Consider the following 12,656-nt stretch of genomic DNA (forward strand, 5'->3'; position numbering starts at 1 on the left):
CAAGGTCCTGAAGGTATAGGTCTTTAAAGCAACAGCAATAAGAACCAGTGGTTCCACAAATGCAGAGAAATCCCAGTCTTCCCTCTAACCTTTCTGTGTTGAGCAAGTTGTGTAAGATACAGACTGTAGGGAAATGTAGGGAGATAGTAGGCTTTCTATTCATAGTAGAATAACATGGTAGACACTTCACAGAAAAATCATAGAATCATAGAATGGTTTGGGTTGGAAGGGACCATAAAAACCCTCAGTCTCAACCCCACTGCTGTGGGCAGAGCTGCCACCCATCAGATCAGGCTACCCACGGCACCATCCAACCTGGTCTTGAATGTCTTCATGAATGAGACACACACAGCTTCTCTGGGCAGCCTTTGCCAGTGCCTCACTACTCTCTGAATAAAAGATTCCCTCCTAATATCAAACTTAAATCTCCCCTCTTTTAATTTAATCCACAAGAATCCCAAAGTTCTCTGTAGGGCTACTCTCAATGAGTTCTTCCCCAAAACTGCACACAAGTCCATGATTTTCCCAACACAAGTGCAGCACCTTGCACTTGGCCTTCTTGAACCTCATTCGCTCCATGTGGGCCCAAATCTCAAGTCTGTCAAGGCTCCTTTGGATGGCATCCTTTCCTTTTGTCATATCAAATGCACTGCTAAGCTTGGTATCATCTTTCTGACTGTGCACTCTTCTATCTAAATCACTGATAAATATGTTGAAGAGCACTGGTCCCAAGACTAATCCCTTGGGGCACTGCTCTGCACCTTGACATAGAGCTACTGACCATAAAATACTTTCCAGGATTTTCCTCCATGCAAAACTAAAGCTGTCTCCCAATTAAAAAAAAAAAAAAAAAAAAAAAGTTGTTAGTAAATCCTACCCGTACATAACCCAAGAAACCAATCATAACCCATCTCAATACCAAGACTCAGACAGAGGTACCTCCACAAATGATAAAGGAATGTTGTGGTTTATGTTTGAGTTGCTTGGATTTTGGATTGGGGTTTGATCAGAACAGCTGATCTGATGATGCAGTCCTTATTCAAATGAGTAATGCTGTTATGAACAGTCCAGGTTGCTACTGGGTGAATAAATGACTGCCAGAGCAGCACTTAAGCAGAAACAAATTTGGCACAGGATTTCCTGGGGATTATTGACTGGCTGGGAGTAGATGATAGCCTGATGCAAAGGCAATCATTAATCTTAATCTCCAGGAAATGATCTCTACCAAGGTCATTATACCTTTAACAAGACAAAAGCAAACAGAAATGAATGTCATATGGATTTGTCATATGGATATGTCATATTTGTAATGAACAATGAGGTTTAAAGCTGATATATAGCTAATGAATAACCTACACGTGCACCTGTTAAAGAACCTGATCTCTTATCTTCTTAGAAGCTTTAAACTGAGACCAAGGAGAAGCCTCTCTTGTCTTAGGTTGTTATATCTGCAGCATGTCTGCACATCTGCCTGAATGCAATGTTCCAAACATCCAGTGACTCCCACTGATCTCAGATCTTATTCATCTGTTAGAGGTGGGCTGAATAATTTGCAACTCTCTGCTCTCCAAGTTTTAATATTGTCTTCAACAAGACATGCACAAGTCATGGTAAAAGCACACTTGATGGAAACAGAGTGAAAAACAAGTCCACAAGTGTAGAATTTTATATCCTGACCACTGTTCATCTGTATCTTATAGAAAGTAAAAACTTCTTAAACTCATTTATCTATCTTTTAATATTCTCCAGCTTACAACCATTTTCCAGAGGCTCTCTGTTAAAGCAGAATTTGGTTGTGAATATACAAATGAATTACTCAGAAGTAAAGAGCATGAATTGGTTTTCTATATTACATCACACGATAATGTAAAAATAACACTGTGTAGGCCAAGCTGACCTTAAATAATCATGTCATCTGTTTATACATCCTATAACACGCTACCACTAAGAGGGCTTAGATGGTACTTCTGCTCTGTCAGCCTTACCAAGCCCATAGAAGCCAAAATGACAAAGCATTTTCTCCTTGTAGTTATTAAAGAGAAAGTAACAATTAATTTTATTAATGACTGAAAGAAAAGCTGGATATTCCAGCAGCATGGTGACAAGAAGTTTTAGCTCTGATGGCAACATTAGACCTAGAGGTTGTGAAGGGTGAAACATGTTGGTGACAGACTTCACAAAAGCTCTTCTGGAGACTAAATATCTGGTTTGTTTGGCTGGACCTGCTGAAGTGCTGCCAGTGCCCACTTGGAAAGTGCTTCTATTAAAGGAAACAGCAGGACAGAAGGAATGCAATTACTGAGGAAGCCATCCTAATGGAAAAGAGTGAAAGGAAGCAGGTGCAGATGAGAGAAAATAGTATGAGGAAAATAAGAGAAAAAAGAAAGGAAGCAAATGGTAGCAAAATGAAGAAAGAGAAAGCAAGGAAGAAGAAGGGAGTAATAATGAATGACAGAAGAAATGAGACAGGAAGGATGATAGGAGAATGCCCAAATGCTGTGATTGCTGGTGTGCTCACATATGTGCTTTGATTTAGAATTTTCATACTTTCTTCCTCTGAGAATGGCATTTCAAAACATTTTCATATACTTCTCTTTTCTTCAGATCCAAAACAGGTATTTCATCCACCAATTTAGTCAAGGCCTTATACAGTGGTCTCCCTCAATTCATTCATCATGCAGTCAGTACTGACATTTGGGACTGCCCAGACCCAGGAACAGAACCTTTCACTTGATCTTGTTGAATGTCATGAAGTTTGCATAGGCCCACCTACGAAGCCTGTCAAGGCCCCTCTGTATCACATCCCTTCCTTCTACTGTATCAACAGCACCAGCCAGCTTGGTGTCATCTGCAAGCTTGCTGAGTGTGTACTCAATCCCTCTGTCTATATCAGTAATGAAAATATTAGAGAGCACCAGGGCCAAGATGGACCCTTGAAGACATCACTTGTCACCTGCACATTGAATCATTGACAGCAACTCTTCAGACACAGCCAATTCCTTATCCACTGAATAGTCCATCCATCAAATTCAAAGTCTCTCCTATTCAGAGATAAGAATGCTGTGTGGAACCATATTAAAAGCTTTGGATGAGTAAAAGTAGATAACATCAGTTACTCTTTACTTGACCACAAGTACTGTCACTCTGTTGTAGAACACCAGCCAGTTGGTCAGGCATGATTTGCTCTTTATGAAGACCTATTGCCTGTCCATAATCATTCCCTGACTTCTATCACCTTGACACAGTTTCTTGGAGGATCTCTGGCATGATCTTAATGAGCATAGAGATGAGCTGAAGCCTGACTGCATGTCTTCCAAACCACCTGCAAAACTAAACATTTTGAAAGCCAGGCCTCCCCACAAAAGAAGTGGTGCCTCAGAAAGCGTTAATGAACATAAGGTCTGGCAGAATACAACAGTTAATATATCTGGACATATAGGTAAAAAAAATAAAACCAAAGCTGCAAATGCAGAAGTGTTTACTGAATTGCACACTGGGCTTTCATTAACTCAAATTTAATTTTGTGTACTGGGTGAATATTTGAAAGTTTAGCTCCTTTGATGTCAATACCACATCCAATGTCTGCACCACGTTTTCCATGTTTCCATACTTCTTGGACATTTTCTGATAATTGTACATAACAACACCATATTTACTGCAAATGTTTTTATTATTTTGTTTTATTTTGTAAATTCAAACTCATCATGTCAGTTTTAGTGAAAGATACAGGTTTCATATCAGTGCCTAGTACTCATATAAGGACCACCAACTTTACATTCTGATTTTTGAAGAACATCAGCTCTAAGACAAATTTCAGAGTTTGGACACACATTAAAAAAAAAAAAGAAAGAAAGCTATTGTGAGCAAGCAAACCACGACTATATTTTTTCTGTAAGTCAAATTTATCCTTTGCAGTCATTTCTAGCAATCCATATTGATCTCAAAAGTTTTACTGACACAATGAGTAGTTGCACAGAGTTACTTGATATACTTAATTACAGGAATTGGTTTTCAAAAAACTCAGGATGGATTTCATGTTTTGAAAACCTTTTTTCCTGTGCTGTCCCAAACAGAGAAGACTGTACACTGCGTGGTACAGTGCTGCTAGAGGGGAAAAGCACTGGAATAAAATCTGAATGCTAAACAACCTATGTTTATGGGAACAACCTTAAACAGTGGAGAAATACATATTAGGTGAGAACCGATTTTAATTGTGGAACCTTTGTTAAGCCCAAATTGAACTCCAGTAAGCATTTCCAGTTTTCAGCCTAGGTCCTCAATCTGTCTCTGCTAAAAGGTTCTTCCCAGCCCACTTCTGTTCTATCTTTTGGAAATGATTTGATGATTTCTGTTCATCATTTCTGTCACCACTTAGCGCTACTTAACATATCTGGCATATCTTCAACCCGGAAGCATTGCTTTCAGGGAAAAGAGGAGCGAGAGGGACTGTCAGAATTTTTTTTCTTTTGCATGTTCTGAGTGGATGTCTGTTATCCTAGCAGAAGACAAAGCTCGACTAACAGATGGGTAAAGAAGAGATTTGAAAGGAAAGTTTGCAGCAGTAAGAAAACCAACTCACCTGCTACAGTGGTGGAAATAAAGGAAGCTAAATGTTTATCTACAATAAATTACATAGTCCTTTTTCAGCATTTATGAGAACAGAGCATAGTCTGTTGATGGCTCCGCTCTAACACGCAACAGGCTTTGGCAGCAAACAGCACAAACCAAAGCAAAAACATTTTCTTGTGGCAATGGATCATAATCAGAGTGAAAATAATGATGTAGAGAATGCACGAGCTAAAATTGCCCTTGTATTGACAATATGAACATCAACTTCATCTGTTGGAGAGGGAAATGGAAAAGTATATTTGCCTTGTCCTGACATGAAAAGCAGCTTAAAAAGCTGTATGTAATGTTGAAATGAGAAACATAAACGGAACCTAAATGAAAGAAAATGCTGTATGTACTTCATGATTGGCAGCATTCGGAATTTATAACTGTCAGTAACATGCCTATTTAGTACCTCATACAATTTTTGCAATTGCTATTTCTCAAGACAGTTGTTACTCCAGCAAGAAGTGTTATAGACACATATACACATATACATCTAATGTACGTCTGGCCTTGAATTTGTTTGGAAGTCTACCGAAAGTGCAGATTCAAATCACCCCAAAACTGCAAAGCAATTATAGTTTTCCTGACACCTTCTGATACCAAAGCAATCATGGTTTCCCTGCTAGCTTCTCACAGATCAAAAATTACACCAAACTTGGACAAACCAAGCAAATTGATAACATGCGTGTTACATTGAGGGATGTTTGACTGTTAATCTACCCAAAGTCAGACCAGTAGAGACTCATCCCTTTCTATAATTCCAGGACATATTACTCATTGGTTTGGCCTTTTTCTCTTTTTTATTATTTTTATTTAATTTTAACCTGATATAATACGATCAAGACTGGGAAAAAAACAAAAGCAAACAAAAAACTCTACAGAAGTACAAGATGATTGAAGTTTTGTGACTTTCAAGTTGCTGCTGAAAACAGAGGTGTAAGAAAGCAGTAATCATGATAGGTATCAATCAAGAGATCAGTTTTAGTTACCACTGCAATGAACAAATTTCCTAAGTTGCAAGTTTTGGTGGAAGTAAGCATATCTTGCCATTCGAATACAAAACAGAAAATTTACACACATTCAGAAAATATGGGTGAAAAGCAAAAAAAAAAAAAAAAAAAAAAAAAGTGGAAAATAGTAGAAAATTAATAGGCATACCTTCTGCAAGTGGGTCAAGTGTGTGAATCATGAGCTGGAAGATGCTGTTCCTCATCAGACTGTTGTGGAGAGATGCAGAGCTTCCTCCCCGCTGGAGCCGTGGCTTGGTCTAAGTTGAGATATAAGGGACAGAAGTTATGTTTTGTTTGAAGTTATGTTTCATATAGAAGTTGGCCTGAAACACTACGAATTAATCTCACATCTTGCCATATAGTGAAACATTTTCCAACATTATGTGCAGCATATTATATTAGACCACACACTCTATTAAACATTGTTATATATATAGCCAATTTATCTGGAGGAGACAGTTCATCAAATAAATTGTTAATCTCACAAGGCTTAGGAAAAGAGAGGTGAAAAAAAATCCTTCCCTGTGAAAATTCTTCAAACATTAAGAAAATCATTGCCTTACAATGTCATCCGCAGGAATTAATAATTTACTTTTCTGCAGAACCTTGTGGTCAAGTCTCAAAAGTAAATTTTAATTTTAAATGCCTATAGTGCATTGCAAATACGCAGTCTTGATACCATTTTTTTGAGAGTAACATCCTGAAGTTCAGTCAAAAGTATGCCTCACTTTGGTTCAGTTCAGTAAATAATGATTACATAAACAGATTGTTAGAGTGGTAAGGCAGTGAATGCACCACACAGCCTATATTCAAGCATCTTTTGCATAATTTTAAGGAACTTATAAACATATAGGTTCTTTTCCCCAAGGTTCTTTTCCCCAAGCCATTGTCTTATACCAAAAATGATGCATTTAGCATACCATGTTGACTAAGACTGCTTTGTGGAGAGCAGTTTTCTCGTTCAGATAAAGACAATAATCAGAACCAATGGACTGCTGGATTAGAAAGTCCGGGAACCCAATTACAGGAAGAAAAAAACTCAAACTTGACTAAAATAAGGCATTGTTTGTTTTGTAATAAAAGCAGAACATGTGCATTAATCTTTGGTATCCTACAAATTCTAAATGCAAAATGATAGAAAATGAACACAGGAATTCAGTTTTATCACAGGAAATTAAATATTTAAATTTTACATTTGCATAGGAGGGGAGAAAGAAAGCCCAATGATACACACAAATGCTGATGTGTGCCAAAATAAAGAAATGTTTGCCTTACCACTCTCTTGAGAAATAAATGCTCATGCAACTACTAATTGCTGCCTACCGTCAGTGTTTGGTCATCCTTGTCGCCAGAAGTAGGTGACTGCATGAATGGGAGAAAGAACAGAAAGAAGTGTCAGATGGAGCATGCATGAAGTGGAAAGGCAGTACAACAGCACAGGTGTCTGATTATCTGCACCCTGTTGTGGTAGGTTTTTTTGAATTAAAGCATCCTAACTGCCAGGTAAATCACAGTCAATTCACAGTGCAGCGCTGCAGGAGTCTTTCATTCTTGCCAGCTGCTTGTTTAGGAGCTGCCACAGTTTCAAGGCTGGCACACAGCAGCTGTGCTGCCAATGATGGTGTTCATTTCATACAAAATACACAGGGAGGCAAACTCCCAGTGTACCAACCGCTATGAGAGAGTGAGGAATAAAAAACTAAATGTGGTAAGACACTTGAAGCTGACCAAGGAACTGTTCAATAAAACCTAGAGAAGGAATAGCATTACACTGGTGTTTTGCAGGAAGGGATTGCACGAGGAAGTGAAGACTTGATCTCTAACTCCCTGCAAATGGCCATTTATGCTAAGCTGGCAGCAACAGTTAAGGGGAGACAAGATAGCAAAACAGTGCTCTACCATGAAGGCAAAGGAGACAATGGCTGATTTTAAAGGCAGCGAATGCTGCTAGGTAAATGCTGTATCCCGGTGATGATTTGTGATTCCTACATCTCATCCCTCAGATAATAGTAGCAAAACACAGACATACTTGTATTAAAAACACGTAGATCTGATTTGCAGGCCTGAGTTTTGGTTGCACCTTTAATGAAATTAACACTTGCATTTAATGGAGACCCAGAACTTTTTTCACCAAGTTAACTTTCAGCAATGTACTGTGATAAAGCAATGAATTAAGGAACTCCAGTTGTTAAGTACTAACTAAAAAAGGACATAATGCCAAATCCAGCTGTCTCACAATCATCCCTATCTGCTCATAGCTCCTTCCCCAGAAGCTGACATGTAAGTCATCTCCTCCATACCAAGATTCATGGTTGGTGCATCACGGAGAAAACAAATTATGTTGCAACAGTTCTGCGTTACACTTCCCTGTGCAGTGAAACTCTCTTTTTGACACATATAAATTTTAACTGGCAGAACATGCCTTCTGAGTTAGTGAATTAACCCTGAAGGTTGGTGGAAGACAAGCAATTATGTGCAAACACTGAAAACAGAACAGGTCTCTTCTGCTCCATAACGAGGGAAAGAACAACTGAACCCTTTGTGTCAAAAACATTTCACCAGCTGTCAATATTAACTTGTACACAATGAACCACAGAAAAGGGATCTCTGTTCTGATAAAGGAACTATCTGTCACCTCTGAAATTAGACTGCCTTTCTCTGAGAAATAGTGAGAAAAAAAAGATATGTTTTATGCATCTACTGATGACAATCATCAGGGAAAAAACTTTTAATGGAGTGGAAAGAAAAGGAAAGAAGAAGTGCAAAATCTGTGCTCTAAAATGTCAACAAAAGAATTAAGGCACAATTTTTTGACATAATGCATATATGTATTTTGACAAATACACATACTCCTTCAGAAATAAATTGATATGTGTTGCTTGGTTAAACTTTGAGGGACCTCTATGGGAGGAAAACATATTCTTGCAGTGAAATTCACAAAAGCAAAAATATTTGGACACAGGAAATTTTGGAGATGACAGTGGAGGCGCTGGCAGAGACACTAAAAGCCAGGTTGTATGGGGTCCTGGGCAGCCTGAGATGGTGGGATTCAGCCCTGCCCATGGCAGGGGGATGGTACTGGGTAGTCTTTAAGGTGCCTTCCAATCCAAGCCATTCTGTAATTCTACAGAGTTTGTTTCTTAATTATAATAGTGAAAGATACAAGAATATTATGTATTATCATGCATTTCAGGTTATGCCTGAAAAGGGCTGAAGAGTGCCACTTTCTTTAAGGCCAACAGACACTGAGAATGGTCTCAAAAATCTTACAGATTTTTTATAGAATATAGATAGATAGATAGATAGATAGATAGATAGATAGATAGATAGATAGAATAGACTAAGCTTGAGATGAAAGCACTCCTGAAGAAAAGCAGTGAATTTACAAGGAACACAGTCACTTACTTGAAATGGAACTGGCTGAAGCTGCATAAGTGTATAAAATCTAAATGCTAATTTGTAACACATAATTTAATTTGTATAAGACAATTATGTTATAAAGAGAAAGAATAACAAATTACTTTTTGCCTATCTGTTAAGGAAATAAACTAAAAGTGAAAAATATATCTGAAACAATTTAATTCGCTCTCACAGTACATAGCGGGTTACAATACCGTGAAACAAATCTTTTAAATTGTTTTTTTCCACATGATTAGTAATGTAATTGTATTTGAGCTTAACTTGCCAGTCAAGTTACACCCTGGAAGAAATGTTCAAGACTAAAATAAAAACAGCTCTAAGGCAGAAATTTCTCCACATTTTTAAAAATGAAATGTAAATAATGCTTGAAATTTCAGTAGCACTAAGTGCTTGCCTTGTTTGGATTATCTCCTGGATTAGTAAAAACAACTTAAAATAGTGTTAACTATTTCATTAAGCGGTGAAAAATTAATTTGTGGTGTGTTTACATGAATTTTTGATGACATTCTTTCTCTATTAGGAGGAAGCAAATGAAATTGTTTTCACATTGATAACAGTGAATTTTGCATTTACAAAATCAGTGCTATGTAATTTGGATATCAGACACCGCATGACTAATTATTTTAAAGCATCATTTTTCTTTTGCAGAAATATGTATCAGACATTTTATTCAACTTTTTCATTTAAGGTCACATTGAAAAAGCTGGCCCAAGGTTGAATTTCTTAACCTTTTATTTTCTTATTCCGAAAGTGAAAAATATATGTTTTTAATATATTGGATCATATCTCTTTAAAGACACATCTTCAGTGGAGGTAAGTTTGCTCTTAAATCTTGGCATCTACTGCACTTAGGATAAGGAAGCAATGGAAATTGAATGTCATCTGTCCATTATGTGTTTTCCTGATCAGATTAGTAGCAGAAAAATTCTGCAAAAAAAATTCTGCAAAATTGTCCATTTATTATAGCTATGTAAAATGAAAACAATTTATTTTAGCATGGCTTTTTTTGGAAAAGTATTTGAGGCACAACTCTGTGCCATGCTTGTATGAGAATTATAGAAAGATTAACCATGAGACAGTTTAGTATTTTCTTAGAGAATTTACCAAAACATTTGTGGGTTCTCCTGTATGCCATAGCAGCACATAAGATTTTGCCCATCCTCCTATCTAAGACATCACTGATTCCTCATTCCACCTGTGCTAACAGGCTTAAAACATTTTATCTCAGAAAGAACACACACGCAAAGAAACCTGCTAAGAAAAAATGATCTTTGATTTCTTTTCACATACCTTTTTTTCTCATTGATACAGGTCTATTAGAGATTAACCCGGCATCTTCTTTGCCAATGTCTTTATCTTCTGACCTCTAAACAGTTAAATACTATTGCTCAAAAGTGCTATAAATATATTTAATGCACTACAACATTCAACAGTATTTGATATGACAATGCTCAGTACAGACACCATATGTGATCACTGTTCAAATAACTGTTGAATAACTGTTGGAATGACAATACATCATCACACAATGGTGATATCAAAGAAATTGGTTCAGGTTTAATTAATAATAGGTTATATTTCTGCAGAAATATAGGATAACATCCTTCCCACAGCTAGAGAGAATGTAGCTCTAATTGAGATCCCATCTCAGCATTGAAGTGCATGTAATTCTTCACAGTCCTCTTAACAGCTGCAAGCATAAGGAAGACATTTTTGCTTTTCTTCTAACAAGGTCATTTCTTTTCCATGAGTTGTATGATGATCTCCAATTTATGAAAGAAAGAGCTCTTGTTACACTTAAACAAGGTACTTCTCCCTGAAAATTTTCAGGGCCAATGTTTTAAAAAATGGTAAAGAACATCTATATCTCTTGTAAGACAAATGCAACTCTAGAAATATTACCTAAGGGTTAAGAGGATGATTATATTACAGGATCTATCAGACAGTTCTGTCTGATCTTGGAAAGTGTTTAATGTTTGGCAATGGTCTGGGAATTCATGTTATTGAAAAACAGGTCCCTAATTCTGCAAGAGATGATGCTTTATTATGTGGCAAGTGTCCTCCCACTTTCCTTTAAAATAAAGGGCTACTGAACACTCTTGCTAATAAAAAATGGCTAGTGACTTCTAACTATATTAGACTGCATGACCAGGTATTGCAAAATCTGAGAAATGACTACTTGCAGCGTTAGGGGTTCCTGTACTCCTTAAATAGTCGCCATTTCACAGGTCCAATAGTCTGAGACAGTTAGCAAACCCTGCTCCTACTATGGGAAAGCATGCATTTGACTTCAGCTCCACCAGCATCAGAAAACAGTGTCAAACAACAGCAGGTAAACATAAACAGATTTCAGTACCCAACTACGGTGTGGGTTGACATCTCTTTCCTGTTTGTTAAATATTTTCTCACAATAATAACTAAAAAAGCTATTTCTATTTATTTATCTATTAATTTTAATCAGCTTTTATGGGAATAGTGAAAGTCCATGACACTCAGTGGCTGCCAAACACAATATAGTTTCTCTTATTACTGTAGAATATGGGTTCAAATAGAGTTTGGTAAAATGACTCAACCATGTACTACAGTGAAGGACATTTGCAAATCTCTCTTACATTTGTTTTCAAAAGCAGTATCTGAACTCTGCGATTTTGTACATATCAGTGAGGCACTGCTTGACAGTCCTAAAAAAAATCACAGGTAGTAGCTTTCTTTGTGTGAACAGGGCTCTCTAATCTTTGCAAGACACTTTTAAGGTTTATGGATGTCTCTAGTTTTATTTGCTAGGCTGAACTGCAAAGAAATTAAATGCATTTCAAAGGTAGACACTGAAGTCAATCTAGTTGACTTAACAGGGCCTGGATCCTTTTTAAATATCTGTATCTACAGAGTGCTATCAATGTACCTGAAACAGAGACGTTATACATTTACTGGTAAATATGTTGATAGGTTAATGCATTAAGTAGAATGCAAAGAAATAAACTCAGATAGATTAAACCTAATGAGCTTTTTGAAGGAAAACAAAATAACAAAGAAAGTTATAATTTTATCAAGTTGTCTTACTAAGTAAATCTTTCAGTTTTATTCAATTAGAATCTCTTAGTCCTCCTTCCTATGTAAATCCCAACACAATTTGATGTTATAACCTTTGTCTTGGAACAGAGTGCCCAGAGAGGTAGTGGATTCTCTGTCCTTGGAGAAATTCAAGGTCAGGTTGGGCAGGACTCTGAGCAACCTGACTGAGCTGTAGGTGTCCATCCCTGTTCATTGCAGGGGAGTTGGAATAGATGGCTATTAAGGGTCCCCTTCAACTCAAACGAGTCTATGATTCTACGGTTCTACTCAATAGGTAGGATTTATTTGGTTAGCAGGAAACTGAAAACTGCAACTACCAGTAGTCTAAGTAACCTTAAACCAAAATTCTTCTAGACATCCATAGAAATAAACAGACACCATGATTCGTGGAAGCTCTGTAAGGCATTGCAATGGTGCCAGTACAGCTTACTCACTAAAGGTGATACATCTCCTTACCCCACTCTTTTTCTCTCTTATGTAGAAAGGTTGTGAGTGACTAAAAGTGCATATTTCCATATTTAATTATGGTAAACTGACGAC

General features: G+C 37.1%; 1 protein-coding gene across 6 annotated transcripts in view; it reads right to left on the minus strand.

The window, feature by feature from the left end:
* The window catches only part of SLC24A2 (solute carrier family 24 member 2), a 113,787-nt gene that overhangs the window by 48,331 nt on the left and 52,800 nt on the right, over positions 1-12,656 (minus strand). For all 6 annotated transcript variants that reach the window (XM_048931677.1, XM_048931682.1, XM_048931679.1 and 3 more), the window contains exons 3-4: positions 6,948-6,986; positions 5,773-5,881 (exon numbers count right to left, since the gene is read on the minus strand). In XM_048931677.1, the coding sequence (XP_048787634.1) occupies positions 5,773-5,881; positions 6,948-6,986 (148 nt within the window). The remainder of the gene's footprint in view (positions 1-5,772; positions 5,882-6,947; positions 6,987-12,656) is intronic.

The sequence above is a fragment of the Lagopus muta genome, chromosome Z, assembly GCF_023343835.1.
Source record: "Lagopus muta isolate bLagMut1 chromosome Z, bLagMut1 primary, whole genome shotgun sequence".
In the NCBI taxonomy this organism is placed as follows: domain Eukaryota; kingdom Metazoa; phylum Chordata; class Aves; order Galliformes; family Phasianidae; genus Lagopus; species Lagopus muta.